This window comes from Polypterus senegalus, chromosome 7 (assembly GCF_016835505.1).
Source record: "Polypterus senegalus isolate Bchr_013 chromosome 7, ASM1683550v1, whole genome shotgun sequence".
NCBI lineage: Eukaryota > Metazoa > Chordata > Cladistia > Polypteriformes > Polypteridae > Polypterus > Polypterus senegalus.
In genome coordinates, this window is record NC_053160.1 from 44,490,668 (window position 1) to 44,512,257 (window position 21,590).

A 21,590-nucleotide genomic window follows, 5' to 3' on the forward strand; every position below is an offset into this window, starting at 1 on the left:
TCCCTCTGGGGAAATTATATATATATATATATATATATATATATATATATATATATATATATATATATATATATATATATAAAATAATAAAAATATATTTATACACATATTCATATCCAATACATGCACTTGCATTTATGACATATATAAAGAGAATATACCTCATTAGCACCATCAGAGACAATAAAGGTGAAGTCATCAGAGTGTTTCTCCTCTTCGCTAGTATGGACATACTGGATGTTTCTGGATGCTAAGTCGGCTTGAGTGAAAATACTGACCCTCTTACCTAAAAAAAGACACATTTAGAATACACTAAATATTACATACTAACGTAGAACAGTGAGTGAGCAGTGTGGATGATATCTTCCACTAGAGTCTGTGTAAAGAAATCTGTGTTTTTTTAAATCATTAAATTTCACTTCACGTTACATGCAAACTACACTGACCTTATTTGTAACATCTTGATTCATGAGGACAAATCGATAGGTATGTTTTTTTGGAATAAGTTTAAGTTTTCTGTTTTAATTCAAGTTTGCATTGCAATATTTCTTTTGAGTTACAAATGAGATTTTAATCTGGACCTTATGAAAATTGAACAACTGACATTAAATATGAATTTGTAGTGGATTCTCTGCAACTTTAGGATGTAATTCTCCATTACCTGGGGAAGAAGTATGCTCTAGATATCCCAGTTGTGGCTGTTTGTTTATTCTGAAGATTAGATCTCCCGGCTCACTGTCCTGATCTGTGGCTGACAGCTGCAAGGTTGTGATTTTCTTTACTGAATTTTCATCCAGAACTAGACCTTTGTTAACTGTAACTGATGGAGGCAGTTTGTCCTCTGGAAAAAAATAAAAATAACTGATAAATGTTTACTCATAGTCAAACTATTGATTTATTTACTTGCTCATATTAATATAATAACCAATATTAAGTGAGCTGTTAAATGAGCAGTAATATAGAATGAACTTTTATCCAAAGTGGAAGCCATATTTAACTGCAAATTGGAGCCATAGATCATCTCATATAATACGGAGTACACTCAATAAATCAAAATAATCAAATACACTCTGCTATGTAAATAAAGAAAAAAAGTCCACCGATAAACAGCCTCAGATTCATTTATTGCAAACAGGTCTTTAATTCTGAAGAGTTAATAACCATTTTGAAAATTATGTCATATAATAAAAAGAGACTCTTTTGTTATGAACTCAGATGCAATAGACACATATAACATTCACTTACCAAGGACACTAATATAGAAAGATTGATCAATTAGTTTATTTCCTTCAGAGTCAGAAAGGTCAAATTTGAAAGCAAAACTTCCTCCTTGCTCTCCTTTTTCATGTTTGTACTCAACAGATCCTAAAAAAAATTAATATGTCTTGCATGAATTGCTAGTCACTGCTGTTTATAAGAAAATTCCCAAATACAAAAAAAAATTAAATGTTTGTGATGCTGACATAACATAAATTGGATGTATAAACACAAAAACTAAATATGACAACCCATCCATCCATCCATTATCTAACCCGCTATATCCTAACTACAGGGTCATGGGCTTCTGCTGGAGCCAATCCCAGCTAACACAGGGCGCAAGGCAGGAAACAAACCCCGGGCAGGGCGCCAGCCCATCGCAGAAATATGGCTATACATTGTATTTATCACAAATGTACCTGTGAAAGCAAATGAAACATGATTTAGCATAATTTTTTGTAACTTGTTCCATATGAGTCTTACATTTTTAAATATCCTGGCGTAAGAGAGATTAAATTACATCAAGACACATTTTTTAGCCTGAGGCACATACCATATACTGTATAAGTACACACTTAAATCTGCATCAAGCTCCTCATTCACACATTTTCCTTTAACATACAATCTTCTATTCATACTTAAACAATATTTTTGTACTTCTACACAGATATAAATTTTTTCATATGACTAAATACTTTTTTATTTAATAAAAAGTTGATCAACAAATTAATCACATTAACTTATGTTTTTTAATTATATCTGAGGAAATGTATCATTTGAGACTACTGATCAAATAATTCCAATTAATTAGATATACTGATATCCTAGAAATGTTCATTAAATACACAAACCATCCAACAGTTTAACACAAGCTTTCAAAAACATTTTAGATAACACTGACATATTTAAAATACTAAAATCTCAAATTATTTTTCTGTTTATGTCACAGTTTCTTATATATAATAATATTTCAAAAGAAAATGTCATACCTGTATTTATTTCTGTCTGTGTAAAGCTCTTAATAGGTCCTTTAACAGAGATCTGGAGAAGGTTACCATTCCTGGAAAGCTGAAGTCGACCAGTTAAAGGATCCTTGGTCATGATGTATTTAGTTTTCATTGCATCTGAGTCTATATCTGTGGCTTTCAGATGATGCTCTGTAATCTTTGCTACTGAGCCTAAACAAAAGAAAGGGCTATATTAAAATACAGCAACAGAATATATGGCCTAAGCAAGGCAGTACAGGGCACTTTTGCAGTATTACTTTATAGGAAGGGATTGGTATTTTCAGCTAATCTAATATTTCATTATCAGCACATGATATTCAATAGTTTACCAAATAATAAATGAATGAATGATTGAGCCACTTGATCAAAACTTTCAGAATGCATTTCATAATCACATCCTTGTTATTGCACAGAATTTTCGATCAGTTGCCTTCAGAAACATTCAATTCAACTTCAGCTAGAATATTTAGGGAAAATGTCAGAATAAAACACTTTTGCCGCACTGGTGTGTTAACTGTCACACTAACTTACTTAAGGTGAGTTTAAACTTACAGCACTTTGTTATATAGTGAGAAGTTAATCAAAATGGCACTTTTTATTGGCTAACTAGAAAGATTACAATATGCAACTGCTCGCTACATCCATAATAGCTAACATGGTACAGCACCCTAGTACTACAAGCACTTTGTTATGAACAACTATCCACTGAAGTATTTTGGCTACTTTTATATTATGTTACGTTTTATACCATATGTTTTACTTGATTATTAAATATTGTGCTTGCAGTGTTTGCTTATTTACACACATTAATATACTTATCTGCTTGCATATCACTCTGTCAGCTTGTAAAGTCAATTCACATTAGTGAGGGAAATTTCTATTTGATTGATTAATGGCAGGCCAGCTTGACATTTTAAAATTTACAAACATTTATGCATCTAACTAAGGACATAGGGAATTAAGAGGAAAACTTTTTTTTGGTTCCCAACATATGCAAATTTGAATTTATAGCAGCTGTAGATTTTAATCCTGTATTAAATCCTGCTTTAGACTGTTCAACTTCAAACACAGACTTCCAACATTTACATTTCTTAAACATTAAACAAAACTAACTTTTGTAATGTTATCCACCTATACTCATGACAATATTCTTCTCTGTGCATTATAGTTACCTATGATTCAGTGCCTTTATTGACAAAAATGAATTAACCTTTGTTAAATCTAGCAATTATGGTGCCTTTGCTATTTACGATAATGACCCACTTTTATAAGAACTTAGAATATCAACAACTATTACTTCAGCTAGTAGCTGGCAATTTAATTATGTTTTTATCTCTAGAAACGTTGATATTTTTTGTTGAAAGTAACACATCTTTAGAGAAATGTGTTAGAACTCTTGGAGAAAAAACTAAATCATTGTTTTGAGAACACTTGGTATCACACTTTTTATGTTCCACACAAATATAATTGTAAACTAAAAGAGCAACAGAATTAAGTAATCACATCTATGAAAGCAGCCATGTACATATATGCAAGATTGTCTACTGCAGATCTCTAGAAAAAAATAAAACAAGCTTTTCAAACAGATATAAATATATAGATAGAAGGACAGAGGAGAAAGCACATACAGTATTGTCAATTGTATTAAAAATTGTTACCTGCAGCAAGCTGAAGACCTCTATTTACAGTGAGCCTTGGGGCTTCATTCTTCTGCACATCCAATGTAAACTCCAGTCTGCCAATTTCAGTGTATACTCCATCGGTTACAGAGAAATGGAACTCATCATTTCTTATGCTGAGACTGTCAGGTGTGTAGACAATCAGTTCATCTAGAACATCCTGGTATGTAAAAGACGATCCCTTTATCAGCACACGTCCATTATCAAAAGGCTCTGAGTAGAATTGTCTCCGACGAAGTTTACCTGGGGTGGAATGGAGAGATATACAGTAACACCTTGATTATCCGTCAAAAATTGCACACGCCAGCACCTACCTATTACTGTACTACTACGGCTGTGCAGTATGCTGCAAGCTCTGCACATTACAACAACTCTCCTTTGTGCTAGCACCACGGCGTCAGTTATGTACCTTCAGTTTTAAAAACATTTCGTAGCTTTTCTCTTTTGTTATAATTAATCTACTATACATTGTTATGGCCAATAAATGTATGTGTGTGGTATAGGAATTGTCACAATAAAATTTACTAAGCGAAACTGCTTCAAGTATTGCTTCAATTTACGGAGTAGGAAGAACAGTGAACAATATGAATCATGATGCAGACAAAATTGAAAAATGTGTTGAAAATGGAAACCACTAAAGTTAATGTTAATTTCTATTAATGTTCATGTTCTTCTACATTGGAATTTTCTTTTTTTAATTTTGTTATATTATCTTGTGTTAATGTGTTGTGACATGCAGACTGCTATTGATGCGCTGTGTGAGAGCAGAAAGGGTGGAAAGAAGGCTGTAAATGCTTTTGTTCTGTAAGGGGTGGACACGCATCTTAGTAGATGAGTGACAGGAGAAGTTAGGAGAAAAAGGAAGGTGTGGCGGAAAGAAGTTTTGAGTAGGGATTTAGGAGTCAGTAAGCAGGAGTGTTTGCAGTGTAGAGAAAAAAAAATATATAACTGGCAGGAGGTAAACTGACTGGTAGGAAAAGCTTTCTTTTATTGTTTTGGAGATGTACTCTTTTATCCAGACAAGACAGGGCACCATTTGTTATGGAACAAGGACTCCAACTAAAATATAAAAAATCCAGTACCTCTGAGTTGTATTTGCTTATTACGCTGGTCGTTATAATATTGTATGAATTAATTAATTGTTGTTAATACTATACAGTATTATATTTTGTTAATATAGTTTAGTTTTGTAAATAAATATGATTATTCGTTAAACTAATCTACTGTATATAATTTTTTTTCTCTTATACATCATGGCCTCAGTCATGACCCCCGACAGATAATCAAGGTTTTACTGTACCTGTAAAGGTTACTAAACCTTTGAAAATGGGAGCCTTTATTTACACAACAAAACCAAATGAGTTAAGCAAACCTAACTAATCAGATTTTAATGCTCCAGTTATCTTACCCAGAAAGTCAATTATGAATAAAGTTATCTGATTAAATTTTATTATTGAGCATAATGTATACATAAACAAAAATTCAAGTACAATATTAAATTAAGGACACTTACTATTAACTTTCTAAGCAACATAATAAAAACACAAGTATTCATCTCATCACACATTATCAATTTGCATTCATATATGATATTCAAAACAATATGAACTCAAGATTTAAACTCAACCAAGTCTCTCAAACTTCTCTGAACTTCATTTAAATGCAGCCTATTATAAATACTGTATGATATTTGTAAAATTCTTCTGATACTCAAGAAATTTCACAGTCCAATCTAAGCTGTAAATCACTTTAATTTAGCCCAGCTTGTAACTTAGAAAAAAAGGTAATAGTGCCTAAACACAGAGTACACTTTGGCTGCAGTTAAGCCAGTTTGCAGTGTGATTTGACCAGAGCCGATGCAATGAATGTATAAGGAAGAGATGATGTAACAGATCTAAATGGCATGAGTGTTTAACTGTTATATACAACTGGAGTTTCCTTAGTTTTGTTTCTAGTGAATGAGAATATTAAGACAGACTCAAGACACTAAGAGATTCTCAACTTGATTTCACCATTTTTTCCTAGTAGTTTTTCACATTTAATTAATTAAATTAGAAGTAGTATCCATCCATCCATCCATTTTCTAACCCGCTGAATCCAAACACAGGGTCACGGGGGTCTGCTGGAGCCAATCCCAGCCAACACAGGGCACAAGGCAGGAACCAATCCTGGGCAGGGTGCCAACCCACCGCAGGACACACACAAACACACCCACACACCAAGCACACACTAGGGCCAATTTAGAATCGCCAATCCACCTAACCTGCATGTCTTTGGATTGTGGGAGGAAACCGGAGCGCCCGGATAGAAGTAGTATAGTATTAGTACATTTTCATACTCAAATAAATGCCCACTGCAAATAGCACAAACTAACCGTAGTCAGGCTTTTTGGTTACAGTTAATATAAGCTCATTCTCTGGCGTGTCAAGATCCAGCAATGTTAATGAGCTATTCCTGATCACAACACCAGATGCCTCCTCCACAATTATACCACTTGCAGCAACCCTTGGTGGTTCATCGTTCTTGTTCTGTAATACAAACAACATATTTGAAACAAAGATATCTAACATTTTGCCTGGATGTGGGTGGTTATTTTTCAAAACTGAAAAGGTTAAAGCTTTCTCCATGAAGCAAGGAATGACTGTCAGTATTTTATCAGTACATTTACTGCCATTGTTATTCAGTGATAAAAGTAAATGGATTGTCCTTTTTGAACACAGATATAAAAATACAAGTTGATATATCAGGAGTTCAGCAATTACACCCTACAGGAAGGAGACATAGAGCTGTCTCCCTTTGGTCTTGAATGCATAAATGTGATGCATTGATGGAAGAATAACCAGCACTTTCTTGAACTTAAGATTTTAAAACAGTCAATTAACTTGTAAAAGTGTTATAAAATTCCTTAAAAATACTATAGGATGCTCTATGATTGAAATGTAGTGAAGGGTCCACAGCAAGAGAAAAAAATACCTAAAGATTCTGCATTTATTGGTTTCTTTGTTTTTCTAAGGTTTACTGAGCTCTCTTAATTTCTACAATTTCATTTATAACTTTACAGTATTTTTTTTTATTGTTTATGTTTTTAATTTGTTCTGACATTTAATTACTTAGGATCTTCCCTACTCCATTCTGTATATTGACCTTTTGTTATTATCAGGTTTATATACATGGAGTAAACCACAAGAATAATTTAAGGTATACCATGTTGGTTTGGTGAAGATCCCAATGTCTTGTGCTGGGATTACACTATTACATTATACTGAACTAGAAAATATTATGTTATAGCTTTCAGTTTAATTTTACTGAAATTCAACTGTAAATAATTAGTATGTTTGAAAACATCCAGTTATGAACAAAGCAATTAGGTAATGCCATGAAAGTAAGGGATATGAATGCAAAAACTAGAGAACATAGTGCCTTACTTGAATATCTATATTGATATTAAAGCTCTCCGTTTGACTTAATCCGTCTGTAATATAAAATGTGAAACTGTCTTGATGATATTCCACGTCCTTATGGAGATTCTGAACATAGTAAACATGGTTGGAGATGACATCTTCAAAAGAGAAGGCCACATCAGGACTTATTTTTACACTGCTTCCTAAAAATAAAAAACAAGTGGTAAATATATACTTTTTTTAAAAGATTCAGGGAATTCCTACAGTATTATACTATATATGTGCAAATTTGACCCTGTAGCCTTAGGTGTAGTTTAACAAATCTGAATTTATCTATTTGAATATTTCAGAAGCAGCCTGTTTCTTTCAATAAAAATGTGGGTCAGAAAATAGGTAGATAGATATTTATCAGTGATACTGATTTCAAAAATCACTAGATTCAAATAATAATTTTCAATATTATTCTAGCACCTAATGAATTTATTGTTCAATGCAAAACACTTGTATGGCTAAATTAACACTGAAATAGCAGCATGGCATAAAAGTGTGTGTGCGGCTTGATATTAATTTTTCACACTTTTACACACATTCTTACTGACAATTTTAAGGATGCAGAAGAATTGATTCACTTTTCAGTAATTTATATTACAGAGCATAAGGGAATATTAGTCAGCCCAGACTGTAAAACTAATACCAGAGGCAAATCTCCCTTAAGTTTCAGTCATGACATGAGGTATTGTCAAGGAAATAAATAATGTATATAAAAAATGTCACACAAAGAAAAAATTCTTAACACTAGCATTTTATACAGTTTGATGCCAACAACATAATCTCATGTACTTAAACTTCTGCTAACACTAGAAACAAAAATTCAAAAAGGACACACCAAACAAAACAAAATTGCCCACCTCCTTTTGTGTTTTCTATATACCCATATTTGGGTGGTGTAATGAGCCTTATTAGTATATCCTTCTTTGGAGTGTCTGGATCTGCTATATGAATATTCTTGTCAGACAGCAGCACTTTACCCCCTTCATGCACCTGCACAAAACGTTTTGGTTTTATTAACTTCTTACACATTTCAGTAAGTAAGTAAAATATTACAATCGTAAGCTCACAAACAACATTAGTCCATACACAACACTGGATGGGATTATGGAAAGACAGCAAAGGAGGACCATAATACAAACTAGTGTACAACATGGTTACATAACAGGTCTGTATGAAAATTATAAAATAAGATACTGTAGCTACATTCTTGCTGTCATGACCTGATTACATTTTTAGATTTGTATCTGGGAATACTGTAGCCACTTATGTGATCTTTCATAAATTCATGACCCTAGCCTAAAATATTCTCTGCATAGTATCTTTATGTAGTTGTTCCTTCACCCTACCAACAAAAATCAGAAATAATGAAACAACATACATAGATTGACAGATTTCATTCCAGCCAAAAACATATGCAAATCACTAAATATTCAAAATTGTTTAACACTAGAATCCTTGAAGCCTACGAAAAAAAGTCATAATGCCGGGCCACCTTAAATTCCTTCACACCTCTTCATCATCGTCTTTGTTGTGCAAATGTGTTAATCAGCACAAGCAGCAAGCAGCCTGCTATCCCATTCCCCCGCAGACGCAGTTGAAGTCAGACATAAATTTCTGAGAGCTCAAGTCTGTTCAATTGGGTGTGAGGTGTCTTAAATTGTATAGGGTAAATAATATATCGTTATTTGGAATATATACAGTTCATGTGTGTCTGTTCCGGAATAGCAGGCCGCATGTGCTGATTAACACATTTGCAAAACAAAAACGCTGATGAAGAGATGAAGGAATTTAAGGTGGCCCGGCATTACAAAGTTTTTTGTAGGCTTCAGGGATTCTAGTTTTAATTTTAATCAGAATAACCCAACAACAGGCATAATTCTAATAAACCAAGACACATCACAGTAGCTCACCATGCCTAGGCAAATCTATTAGGAAGCTCCAAAACAATTATACATTTATACATAAATGCTTAATATTTAAAATGACTAATATTTGTTGGTGAGGTGTAAGGAAATATAAACTCTAGGACTGAAACCAAACCATAACAGAGAAAAATATGTTACTGTGGTGGTCATTTGTGTAACTCACCTCAAGACCAGTGCTGACAGTAATAACTAGAGGCATCGCTTGAACTGATGAAATTGTGATGGTACACATCTGGTTATCTAGCCGATTGTTATCAGCATCATAAACAACAAAATGAAATATATCGGTCACTGGTTGGTTATCAGTTTCAAAAGATGTAGTGTACCTGTTAAGAAAACTATAATTAATGCAAATCAACAGCTTTTATCATTTCTCAAACATAATATTGTCTGCACTCATTTCAGACAAAGGGAGTTTTGAAAAGGAATGCTGCTCCTGCCACAGTGTTAGCTGATTTCTTTTTAGTTGAGATGATTTACCAAAAATATGTTTTTAATAATTCACATGTTTGAATTACCTCTGAATAGAATATTAACGTATCTTAGTGAAAATTTGTTGAAATTAATAGTTGGCAACAACATGCATTGTGCCAAACACTGCCTAAAAGGAAACAAACAAATATCACACATAGCATTGCACAATGACAGCACTGATTTGGTTCAAAACTGGGTTACAAATAACAGAATATCTACCCATTCTAATGTGATAAAGGCATTGTAATATGTAGCTAACTTACAACCACAAATCAGAAAAAGTTGGAAAGGTATGGAAAATGCAAATAAAAAAGCAGTGATTCTTAAGTTTACTTTGACTTTAATTTTATTATAGATAGTACAACCATCCATCCATTTTCAAACCCGCTGAATCCGAACACAGGGTCAGGTCAACTTCATTTAATTTATTAATATACATCCATTCCTGTATTTCAGAAAATGGTCTTAACTTAGGACATTCCTGAAACATATGACCTAGTAAGACTAGTGTTGATGGTATCATTCACAATTACGGTCCATTACCTGTTACATTTTGAATACTCAAATGTTGTTAACTTACTTAACTTTTTATGACAAGAACTGTAAAGGAAGACTGTAGATATAACAGACTTAGATCATTTTCATTGTGAACTAATGTATTTAGTAACATTAAGAAACACTCCTTAAAGTGAAGAAACATGGTGGTATTTATAACTTTTTTATGGCCATGTGAAAAAGTGATTCAGATGAGCAGGCTTCCTTCTTATAGTTTAGTAACCATTGTCTTTGTAATGTTTAAATATTTTTACCTTATTCTCTCATGGTTAATATCCTCAATGGTAAAAGAAGAAAACTCTGTTAGTTCATTACTGATTTTCTCTGTTTTGGTCATTGTAAGAATCCCATACATAGGTAAAGAAATTAACTGAATCCTTATTTTATCATCTGGTGAATTATCATCCTGTGAAGAAAAACAAAACAGCTACAGTACATTCTAGTAAAAGAAGTATGTACTACCTACATGTAACTATGTAAAGAAATGGTAATCTCTGTATTTACATTTAACTGGAATACAACCAAGTAATTTTTTTTCTTTATAAAATTAAACACTATTTAAAAGACAAGTTTATCTGGTGTAGGTCTGCAACTGATTAACTATTTTGATAACTGTTCAGTTAGCCAATTATTTTGAATTATCGGGGGTTAAAAATTTAAAGCACTTGCAAAAATTCAAGCTTTTTATTAAAAAAAATAATGTTTGCTCTCCTTAATAAGAGTAGTAGAATGATACTCTAAAATTACATTAATCTTGTTACTAACCAAGGTTGTTGTTTATATCGAATAGGAAGAAGGCTGAAACCACTGTCAAAAATAAATAAACAAAAGTTGTCTAGAGTGTACTGCTTGATTTCATTTGCTAGATGGAAGCAAAGACTATTGTCAAAAGAAATACTCTGTAAAGGAAGTCTGCGGACTCAGATTCTGAACTGTCAAATGGGGATTTTTAATTGCTATAAGAAAGAGATGAAAGTTAAGATTGCTCATAGGTTTCTCCAGCTGTTATTAAAACAGAGAAATCACCATTGCTCTGATGTTTTAAATTTCAAATGCTTACAGTTGTTCTCTCGTTTCAAGGTAATTCATTTTACAGATCTTGCAAGAAACTGATTTCTTACTAGATGTAAAGTTGAAATGACTCCACATTTTTAAATTCTTTGCTGTTCGACTCTCTACCCTATTTACTTCATAAGTCTCTTCCATATGTCAAAATAGGATTAACACTTTTCTTGATCAGTCAATGAAGTGAGGTACATATTGTTAAACAATGTAACTTACCAATATCAAAATTTGTTGGAAACTGTTTTCATCATTAGGTATGATTGATGGCAGTGATTAGTTGTTGCAGCTCTAATCTCATTCACTTTGACCACATTACAGTGATTTATTGCTTTGAAATGCTTAATTCTATTGAGCAGTAAGTGTAGTTAGCATTAAATTAAATGCTTCCTATGCCCAGACACTTGTTGCTAATTACTATCTATAGTACTATAGAACTGAAACTTAGTTCCGTAAAAAGTATACCTATCATAAACTTTTTCTCCTTAGTGCACCAGGATGACTCAAGGGGCAGAAAAAAAATCAATGTAATGATCAGAGACAATGACAATTACGACCTACATTATATTGGCTTGCACCACATTATTCTTAAAGCATAAGACTTCCTTAATGATGAATTTTGTGCATTTGTAATCTGTTCTAATGAACTGTATGTGACCAGCTTCCCCTTCATTAAAGGAAAGATTTACACAAGAAAGCAATACATATTAAAAAAACAAACAAACAAAACTCCTGAGTGTTTTTCTCTTTGTCAAAATCTACTAAGATTTATTGGTTTGTTCATCTACATGTTGTTTTGGCTTCTGCTGAATTTTCTTTTCTGTTCTACCAGCATCAACAAATTAGCAAAGATATAGATGTCAAAATACAAAAAAAAATATCAAGGCAAACAACAAGTTTATATGTCTCAAATGGGCAGTAAGCACTGTTGAACCTGATAAACAATAAGGTTGAAAACACAAAGTTAAAATTCTGACATATTTAAACAGAGCAAAGTAAGGGGAGCTTTGGACTTACAGTGTAAGCAATGTGTGTTCTTCTGATGACAGTACTGCTTTTCTCAGAAACTTCCATAGAGAGTGAAGAGCCAGGGGCCAACTTTGGACCCCCATTTCCGGTCCTGGACACAACCACTCTCACACGAGATGTTGCTACTGAAATTCCATCGGAAACAGAAAACTCCATGCTGTCTTCTTCAGCATCTAATCCATGATGTACATAATGAAGGGAATTCCGGCTAATATCTTCAAATGTAAAACCATCTCCTTTACAAAGGAAATAACATTAAACTTTAGTCTTTAATCAGCAAACAGTTTTCCACTTCCAACGCTTTCTCTGCAGTTAATATTTTTTTGTAAGGCAGGTTAGGTTTGACAAATAGACTATGTCTGTATAATTCTCAAGGCTTTTTGTTATTTTGCTGCATGCCCTGGTAAAAGAAGACATCTGACACCAAGACACGGTTATTTCAATCCCCACCTTATTCTTTAAATAAATATATAAAAAGTGAAAATACTAAAGAAAATTTTGTAAAAAGATGAATATTGATGTTATCAAAAACATACAAGAAACATTAATCTATATAAAAATAAAAAGCAAAATAATACAAACCAAGCAATTTTGGGAACTACATTGAATAGGGTAAGGGGAGAAAATGAAAAAGAAATACAACACAATACAATTCAATTAAACAAATAGAAATAATTTAACAAATAAAACAGTATGTTAAAAAATATGAACCCAGTATTCAACCCCAACTTAACAAAGAATGCAATTCAAATTGATAGCCCAATTATACAGTACATACAGTTGTAGTTAATTAATATGATAGGCACCCTTGAAATTTAAGTATATCGTGTATGGGCAGTGAGAAAGGTTTCTTCTGTTTGCGCTAATGTGTTTAATAAAAAGACAGCATGATTATACAAATGATTTAAGAGGAAATGGTGTTTGGAAATGGACAATTTGCCACAGCACTATTATTGATACCTGTGTTGTTATGGGTCCACAGCTCGTTCAGCAAAGGCCGTTTTTTAAATAAATAATCACCGCACTCGCAGCGGCTTATTGAGAGGGCATGGTGGCCATAGCAAGCAACGGGGCGATCTACGGTGTGGACGTTTCTCACCTAGTGCACAGGTGAGGAACTGCCCACATCCGTGATTGTTCCTGTGGCTAATGTGCTGCAGCTGCTATGGCCCCTCGCAATATAAAAAGAAGCGCAAGTCAGTTGGGAGAACAGAAATATCAGAGAGAACAAAATGGAATGGGAGAAAGGACGGAGGTTGCAGGAAGCGTGCGCACAAGTCGGCGCAGGACAGCGAGCAAGCGAGAGTTATGCTCGCAGGCAGCTGGACAGTGAGCCCTAGTAGGGTGTTTGGCTGACACCCGAGGGCCGTAGTTAGTGTTGGCTCCCGCTGAGCATGTTATGAAGAGCGGAAGTGACGGGAAGAAGGATGGCTGGCCGCGTAAGGCCGAGAAGGCTGAGGGAGTTGGGAGGCGTGGGCAGTAAACTCCCTGGCGTGAGCGTCCTGGTTATCAGGGAAGCCCAGTCTCGGTCTGGAGGGAGCGGAACCAAAGCCAGGGATCGGGATGCCACCAGATCAGTAGTGGAGAGAAGGTCAGCTGCAGATAGAGTGGCTCCCCTGTTGCGAAGCCTGGACAGGGAGAAGCAGGGGAGTCACCAATTTAAAAGAAGACACCGGACTTGTTATTGATTTTAAAGACTGCTTCCTGGTGAACGTTTTAACCTCTGGTTTTAAGGATTGTCTTTGTTTCTATTTATAGATTTTAACCTCCACATTTGACTTTTAAGGATTATTTATTTATTGAACTTTGAAAGCACTGCACTTTACTTGGAACACTGTTTTTGTTTTGATCTTTTGAACCATCCCCATGTTCAATTTTTATTGCCTCTACTGTCTAGCTCATCGGTGACATTACTGACAGTGTTGGGTTCAAATGCTCCCGAACAGCGGATGGGAGCATGGAGCTGAACCCACATCATCACAATACCCTTTTGAATGATTTCAGTTAATTTGATTGGAAGAACCAAATTCTGATTAAAGTGAAATTAGACTGCAATAAACTGCCAGTATTCACTTGACATTAATTCATCAATGAATGATGGATTTAATACCTGAAACAGATCACTTTTATTCTCAGATCTTCATTAGCAATGCAAAAGACAAGAGAGCTTACTGTGATCATCAGAAACAGTATCAACAACATAAAAATACAAAGGGTACAGAGTCATCTCCAGAGACCTTGCTATTCCTTCTTTCACTGCACACAATGTTAAGAATAATGATGAGTGAACTCCACAGTGCTTGCTTCACCATGAGTATGGCAACATCACAGAAATGTTCGAGAACTTTGCTGAACTCCGTGAAATGCATTGAAGTTAAAGGGTAAGGAGTAACTGAACTAGCTTTAGTGGTTTATAAATGTGAAACCGTCTTTTAAGTGTTCCTGAGGGTTAGAAGTAAGCATCTGCCAAGTATACCAGACCAATTATTGTGACCAAAAAATTGATCTGAGCTGTGAGGCAGCAGTTCTAACTACTGCACAACCATGCCTCAAACAACAAAAGGCATAGATGGAATGAATACCAGACACAGACTGAAACAAATAAGCAGTAAGTATGTAAAATATAGATCATTGTGCTAACAGAATTCTAATCATGAGGCTCACACTGGCTATACCATGAAGCAGTGAGATGGGACTGTTTTGTTCCATTGTTTGAAGTTGCAGCCAGGTGCAGCCCCCATTGTATCTGTGTAGATGCTTTGCACATTTTTTTTCCATCAAAAGGAAACACCTTGTAAATATAAATAAATCTTTTTCATTATTATAATTATTTAATGGAGTCTCATTCTGACATGTGAATTGGGAAGGGGAGGATTCCTTTAAGGCTTTTTTGAGATACTAGATGAACACATGGGTAAATATGCATGCAAATTAGCCATGCTGTGCTGCACTGCCAGTTCACAGAGATAGGTGTCAATATATCCATTGGTAGTACTCGTAATATTCTTATTATGGTCGTATAATGCAGTGTTTCTCATCCTTTATAGTACTGCAACCCAGTTTTAACTTTTTAACTTCATTGACATCCCACTAGCAGCCAAAGCTGACCATCTCTTGTTGAAACAAGTGTGATCAATAGAGTTTGGGTGGTCGGACTGGTGTCCCCTTTGGTGAAACAAGTGCGACTGGAAGAGCTTTGGTAGGAGGCCCCCTTGGAAATGGGGAAACATATTGTGTAGTGCTATTGATTGCAGCACGTAGCGACCCAATAGCAAACCTATGATGGTAACCAACAACTCATCAGTAGCAATACATGATGGCCCCGTGGTTGAGAAATGCTGAAGTAATGTACCCTTTAAATGAAAATATTGGAATTTTTTTTTTTTTTTTTAAACACATGCGGGATGGAAATCCGGCTGGAGTATTGATTGGGATGTGATAGAAATGATCTTACAATAGGTCAGCATGAAAGTTCTGCACGTGGCTGCTACAGTTCTGTGATATCACTCTGGCCTTGCAAAGCATCATGGGGTGCTGAGAAAAACATTTTTGCCTAAATGAGCCCAAGACAAATTTCCAGAAAAATATTTGACGAACAAGGTCACTGGTGAACACAACAGTTAAGAAGTGTGCTGTTCATGCAAATGTGAAAAACCTCCTAGGAAATGATGGGAAAGGGAATATTTAACTAAGTGTTTCAAGGTTTGCGTAAACTGTTGAAAAAATAACATAACCTATCCAAAGAGTTTAAAGCTGACATAAAGCAATCTGGAGTAATTGTTTCAACCTGTACCACATGCCACACACTAAATTAAAAAGGGCTCTTTTAGTATAGGCCAAGGAGCACTTCAGTGTTGAAAGACAAGCATGAAAAGGTGCAAATGGTCTTTGCCCCAAACTATTTAAAGAAACTAAAATCTGTCTGGGAAATGTTCTATGAATGACCAAACTAGAGCTCTTTCATAATGAAGACCAGCACTTTTTTGTAGGCTAAAAAATTAGGATTATAAAGAAAAGTACAGCCTATCTACAATTATTGTGAGTATGGTGGAGGTCCTTGAACTCATTAAGTAAATCATTAAATCATTTTACAGAGGAGTATGCTACCCAGTCTCAGAAAATTAGGTATGGGGGTCAAAAATCATGGTCATCCAGCAACATACACACAAAAAAACACAAAGGAATGAATGGTTAGAAAGAAAAAGGAGGACTTTGTTAAACTGTCCTGCAAAAAGCTCTGAACTCAGTCAAGTTCACCTGGTAATAGGGAACCTGCAAACATTAAAATGCTTGAGCAAATTTCAAGTGAAGACAGGGATAATCTACCAGCAAAAGGTGGTCACTTGTGTGCAAAGTTCCTTATGGTGTGAGTTTTACAGAACTGAATTTTGTGCTGAATATTTCTATAACAGAGAACTGTACAGTATCTTGATGAAGAATAAGAACTTACAAAACAAGGACCTTATCAAAAAATTAATCAATCATTCTGTATTGCTTTCTCATAGATCCCATTTATTCGTACAGGTTACTTGTTTATACATTGATTATCAGAACAGCAGTGAACTTTAAATGATTCTGTTTCTGGTGAAAAATAACTAATAAAAAAATAACAATACATACAACATAGGTTCAATGATTAGTTTTCAGGCTAATGGAGGATAGTAGTGGTAGGTTCATGTAATTTGCTGAGTTGCTTACAGTGTTGGTCATTTTTAGATTAAAGGTATTATTTTGTTACTAGACATTAAGCCCGTTAAAATAACGGGCGCTAGAACAGTAGTGCATAAACATTTGTATGAACAGTCTATATTAAATGGCAAGGGACCTTGTATGTGGCTGTAATATGTGTCACTGTATTGTGTGCCTTTAATTTTCTCTCTCAGTAATACTGGTTTGTATTTCCGTGAAATGCCTGTAATTTTGTCTGACAGTAATACAGTGGAACCTTGGTTCACGACCATAATCCGTTCCAGACCGTATGAACTGTATGTAAATATATATTTTTTTAAGTTTTTAAGCACAAATATAGTTAATAATAATATAATAATAATATAGCCTGTGTGTGTATCTCTCTGCACAGGAAGAGACTGAACGCGTGCTGTGAGGCCCCGCGCACTTCACCAGAAGACACACACACACGGACACTGGACGCACAAGGGTTTTATTAAAGAGGATGATATTTTCATTACCCATACTGTTTTCTTACTGTTTTGTTTAGTTTATCCTTTTTTTGTTTGTTATTTTTCCCTATTCCGCTAGGTTTCTTATTGTTCTAATTTTGCAGGGGTGGGGCTACCTTTATAACAGACGCGGCTACCACCTGAGAGTTATTCAAAGACAGATGTTGCCATAGCGGTGTTACTATAGCATTAGCAAGCTCTGAGGGCTGTGTTTTTCAACACTCCCATCTTGTGACAAAGCTGTCCTTAGAGTAAAACAGCTGACACCCCACTGTGGATCTTGAATGTTATTCACTGACAGTCTAAAGACATCTTGCTACTGCTTTGGCCCAGGACAATGCTTCTGTATTCCCAACAGTAATCAGAGAACTCTCTGTAGAACTGCTATTCCCATGACCACTCTGAACTATTTATATTAGGAAAGTTAACTGACATTAAAAAGCAAACTAAGCACAGTGACACAAATAGAAAGTCTGGGACACCAAAGTAACCGATTGGAACCCCTTAAAGCCTAAATTGATGGGGGTGTGTGAGTTCCTATAAATATATTCTAAAAACCTGTTATGGCATTTTAAATCACTCAGTGCCCAGTACAGGGTTTGCAAGAACATATCAAAGCAGCTGCCACACACCTCTTCACAGCAAGGGAGCTGTGTGTGAGTGCTTGACAGTCCAGGCAAAACTAAATGTCTGAGTGACACTAGGCTGACTAGAAGGAACACCTCTTAAAAAACCTTGAAAGGGTTCAAGAAAAACGGTCAAGAAAAAGTGATACAGTGACTTTTAACCTTAAAATTAACCGTTTCTGCTTTCTGTGCTCTTAAACTAGTGCTGTACTGCACTAGTTGTTCAGAATCTCAGGTGTTGTATAACATATTTGTGTAACATTGTCATTTTATGCACTGAGCATGTCAGTCCCCAATTTTGATGATGGAGGAATAACCACAGAGACACGAAAATATACAAGACATCATAGACTAGGTGTCTAACTCTGCATAACATAAATTTTAACTGCCATCAGTCACCTAAGTCAGTGTTTACTGAATAGATCTTCATTTGGTAGTAAAGCAAAAGTGACTTATACAAAGCAAACTGGTTTCATAAATAAACATGAACTCAGCATCACATGCGCCATCCTTATAACATACCAGTTTCTAAAGTCTCCTTTTGATTGTAGACAGTTCTTATTATTTCACCATGATGAGGGGCTTCTAAGAGCTCAAATATCAAGTCTTCTGGTGCTGTATCTGCATCACTCACTGCCAACTGCTGACCTATTAATCAAACAAAAGCAAAAATATTTATTACACAACAATTTCATACTCTAATTAGTCACCTTTATATGACATTTTCCATTTTTTGTACATATAAAGTTATAAAATATGTTCTAAATATTAATTGTCCAAGGACTATGTCGGAAGTGCTTCCTGGCCACAGTCCCGATGTGCCAGAAGTACTCCCAGTCCAAACTGAAAAGGAGGCTCTCTGCCACAGCCTTGTGAGCTGGAGCTGAAAAAAAAAAATAGAACAAGCCAGTGGCTTCAAACATGACACGCCACTTTGAATCTTCTGCCTTTTAAAAGATCTACACATTTTTTATGACTTTTGACTATGATTTCAGCATTACTGCTTTGTTTTGATGAAATATATGATTGTACGTCTCTGACTGCATTCTTTCTTCTTTGATCTCACAGAAGCACGGTGATGCAGTGGTTGGCAATGCTGCCATACAGCTCAGGTCACCTTTTTGGCCACAATGATTGGTCCAGTATAGCTGGCAGACATTTTGGTAGCCCTGAGGGACACTCTAAAGACATCTGCACCATTATAATCCAGTCAAATCTAGTTTAGTTAGTCCTTCCCCATTGACTTTAATGCAGTCTGCCAAGTTTTGCGAATATCGAACATTTCCGTGATTTTGGGAAACTCAGCCATGTTTGCTCATCACTACAGTGCACATTATCTTACCAGCAAAGGCTTGGGCCTTGGATTTTTCTGATATTGCATAATTGTCATGCCACTATTGTTGTCGGAACCCTGGGTCATAGTAATTTATCCAAGTTTCATCCACATTTATAAAACATTTCTTACATTTCTCCCAGCCAAGAATCATTAACTTGAAATTCTCCTTGAAACATTGGATATGGTTATGCATCCATAAAGCATAGACCTTGCTCGTGAAAATACACCACTCTGACCCATAAGTAATCCCTATTGTGTTGTCTGTCTCCCACTCTGCCACTACTTGATTCTTCATTTTGCCAACATATTTTTTCTGTCATTGATGTCCGATTCTACATCCCATGGCTATGGAAGACAAAGGAGATTGGCCATGCTACAACTTGAGTAGGTAAAAATTTACCTCCAAAGGATTGCTGTTCTCTAGTGTTAGAAATTCAGTGATAACACAATACTTGAGTTTTGGGGTTTTTGGCATCCATATTAATTTGGTTCTGTAATATGAAAAAACTTGTAATTCACTTATTTTATAACACAGTCTAATCTAATAACACTTAAAAAATTAACTTGTACAATAGCCTCTTTAGCTTCAGACTGAAATTTTTTGTATTGTTTTACAGTTTGATACCTATCTGATGCCATGAGTGGAAACGATTATGACAGGAAGAATTCATGACCACTCTTCACATGATGAAAGGTTAATGGCAGGTTCCTTTAATGGACTCCATGAAGGCTAAGGCCAGCTTTATACTTCACGCGATGCAACACATGCTGCAGTGGACGCTCCTGCTACGCAAGCATTGTACTGTTTATACTTCCACGCATACTTTACGTAAATTTGGAGGAATCCAGCAGGTGGCAGTGCGAGATATTATCACGGTGTGAACAGGTTCGGCTTTGCTGTGTTGTGAATTGCCTGGAACACCCATTAAATTCTGATGACATCTTACCGCAATATCTCTGAAAAGGATGTTTCATGATTAAATCCATCAGTCCAGGGATGTGTCCATTCCAGCTAGCATTTTGCATGAGGCAGAAAAAAATCCCTTGACGAGGCATCAGCTCATCGCAAGGTGAATACAAGCACACACATACACTAGCGTCATTTTAGTGTAACCAAATCTGCATATCTTTGGAAGGAAACCAGAGCACACTGAGGAAACCCAGCAGGAAAACATGTAAACTCCAGGCAGGGAATATCAGCACTGTGACTCCCTGCAAGACAGCAGTGCTAACGCTCTGCCACCGTGTCACCCCCATGTGTGTAATTATTAACAGTATTCATTATTTAAACAAAATTAGCGATTTATCTGTAAAATGTAACATACATACTTTAATGCATTTCATCATGAAAGTGGTATCAAGTATAAATCTAAGGATTCTAAATGTGCAGAGCGTTGGATTATCACACATTTAATGTGCTCAGTGTGGCGATCTATTGCTGTTTGCAGCTGCTGTCAGGACCAGAGGAAGCCCTAGAAAAAAAGATGACACAGAAGATTGTATATAAGACTTATAAAATGTATTGTGTCATTACGATAGGGAATATACAACGCTTGAATATAAAAGCACCACAAGTGCATCTGTATGTCAGCATCTTGCCTCATCACATTGAACCATTCATCAAATATCGAAGCACGCACACCGATCTTGTAGGATCCGCAAAGCAGCTTTCTGTCACATGTAAACAGTAACCAGAGACTCTGACATTACATTCCAACTTTTAGCACACTGCGGCCCCCGACTTTTTAATGATACTGTAACTCGCGCACATGTCGTGTTAATTTTTGAGGACCTGCTCAGAGGATGCGTCAAATGAACGCTGGGAACACGTGGCAGCCATGATGCAGGCGCGTACGAGTTCTGAGCATGAAGTATAAATGAGCCCTAACACTGTGTTTAGCACCCATAGTGGTCACAGGCAGTATCGTGTCCTTCCATTTGGATTACATGGGGTGCCGGCGACCTACCAGCATTTGGTGGAAAAAGTGCTACATCCTCATAATTTATT

General features: G+C 35.5%; 1 protein-coding gene across 2 annotated transcripts in view; it reads right to left on the bottom strand.

Moving 5' to 3' along the window:
• fras1 (Fraser extracellular matrix complex subunit 1) overlaps nt 1-21,590 on the bottom strand; it is a 304,511-nt gene that overhangs the window by 52,235 nt on the left and 230,686 nt on the right. For both annotated transcript variants that reach the window (XM_039758545.1, XM_039758544.1), the window contains 12 exons: nt 18,769-18,894; nt 12,429-12,676; nt 10,604-10,755; nt 9,484-9,646; nt 8,253-8,385; nt 7,369-7,547; nt 6,318-6,471; nt 3,923-4,186; nt 2,247-2,435; nt 1,246-1,365; nt 662-841; nt 162-286 (listed from right to left, as the gene is read on the bottom strand). In XM_039758545.1, coding sequence (XP_039614479.1) covers nt 162-286; nt 662-841; nt 1,246-1,365; nt 2,247-2,435; nt 3,923-4,186; nt 6,318-6,471; nt 7,369-7,547; nt 8,253-8,385; nt 9,484-9,646; nt 10,604-10,755; nt 12,429-12,676; nt 18,769-18,894 — 2,033 coding nt within the window. The remainder of the gene's footprint in view (nt 1-161; nt 287-661; nt 842-1,245; nt 1,366-2,246; nt 2,436-3,922; nt 4,187-6,317; nt 6,472-7,368; nt 7,548-8,252; nt 8,386-9,483; nt 9,647-10,603; nt 10,756-12,428; nt 12,677-18,768; nt 18,895-21,590) is intronic.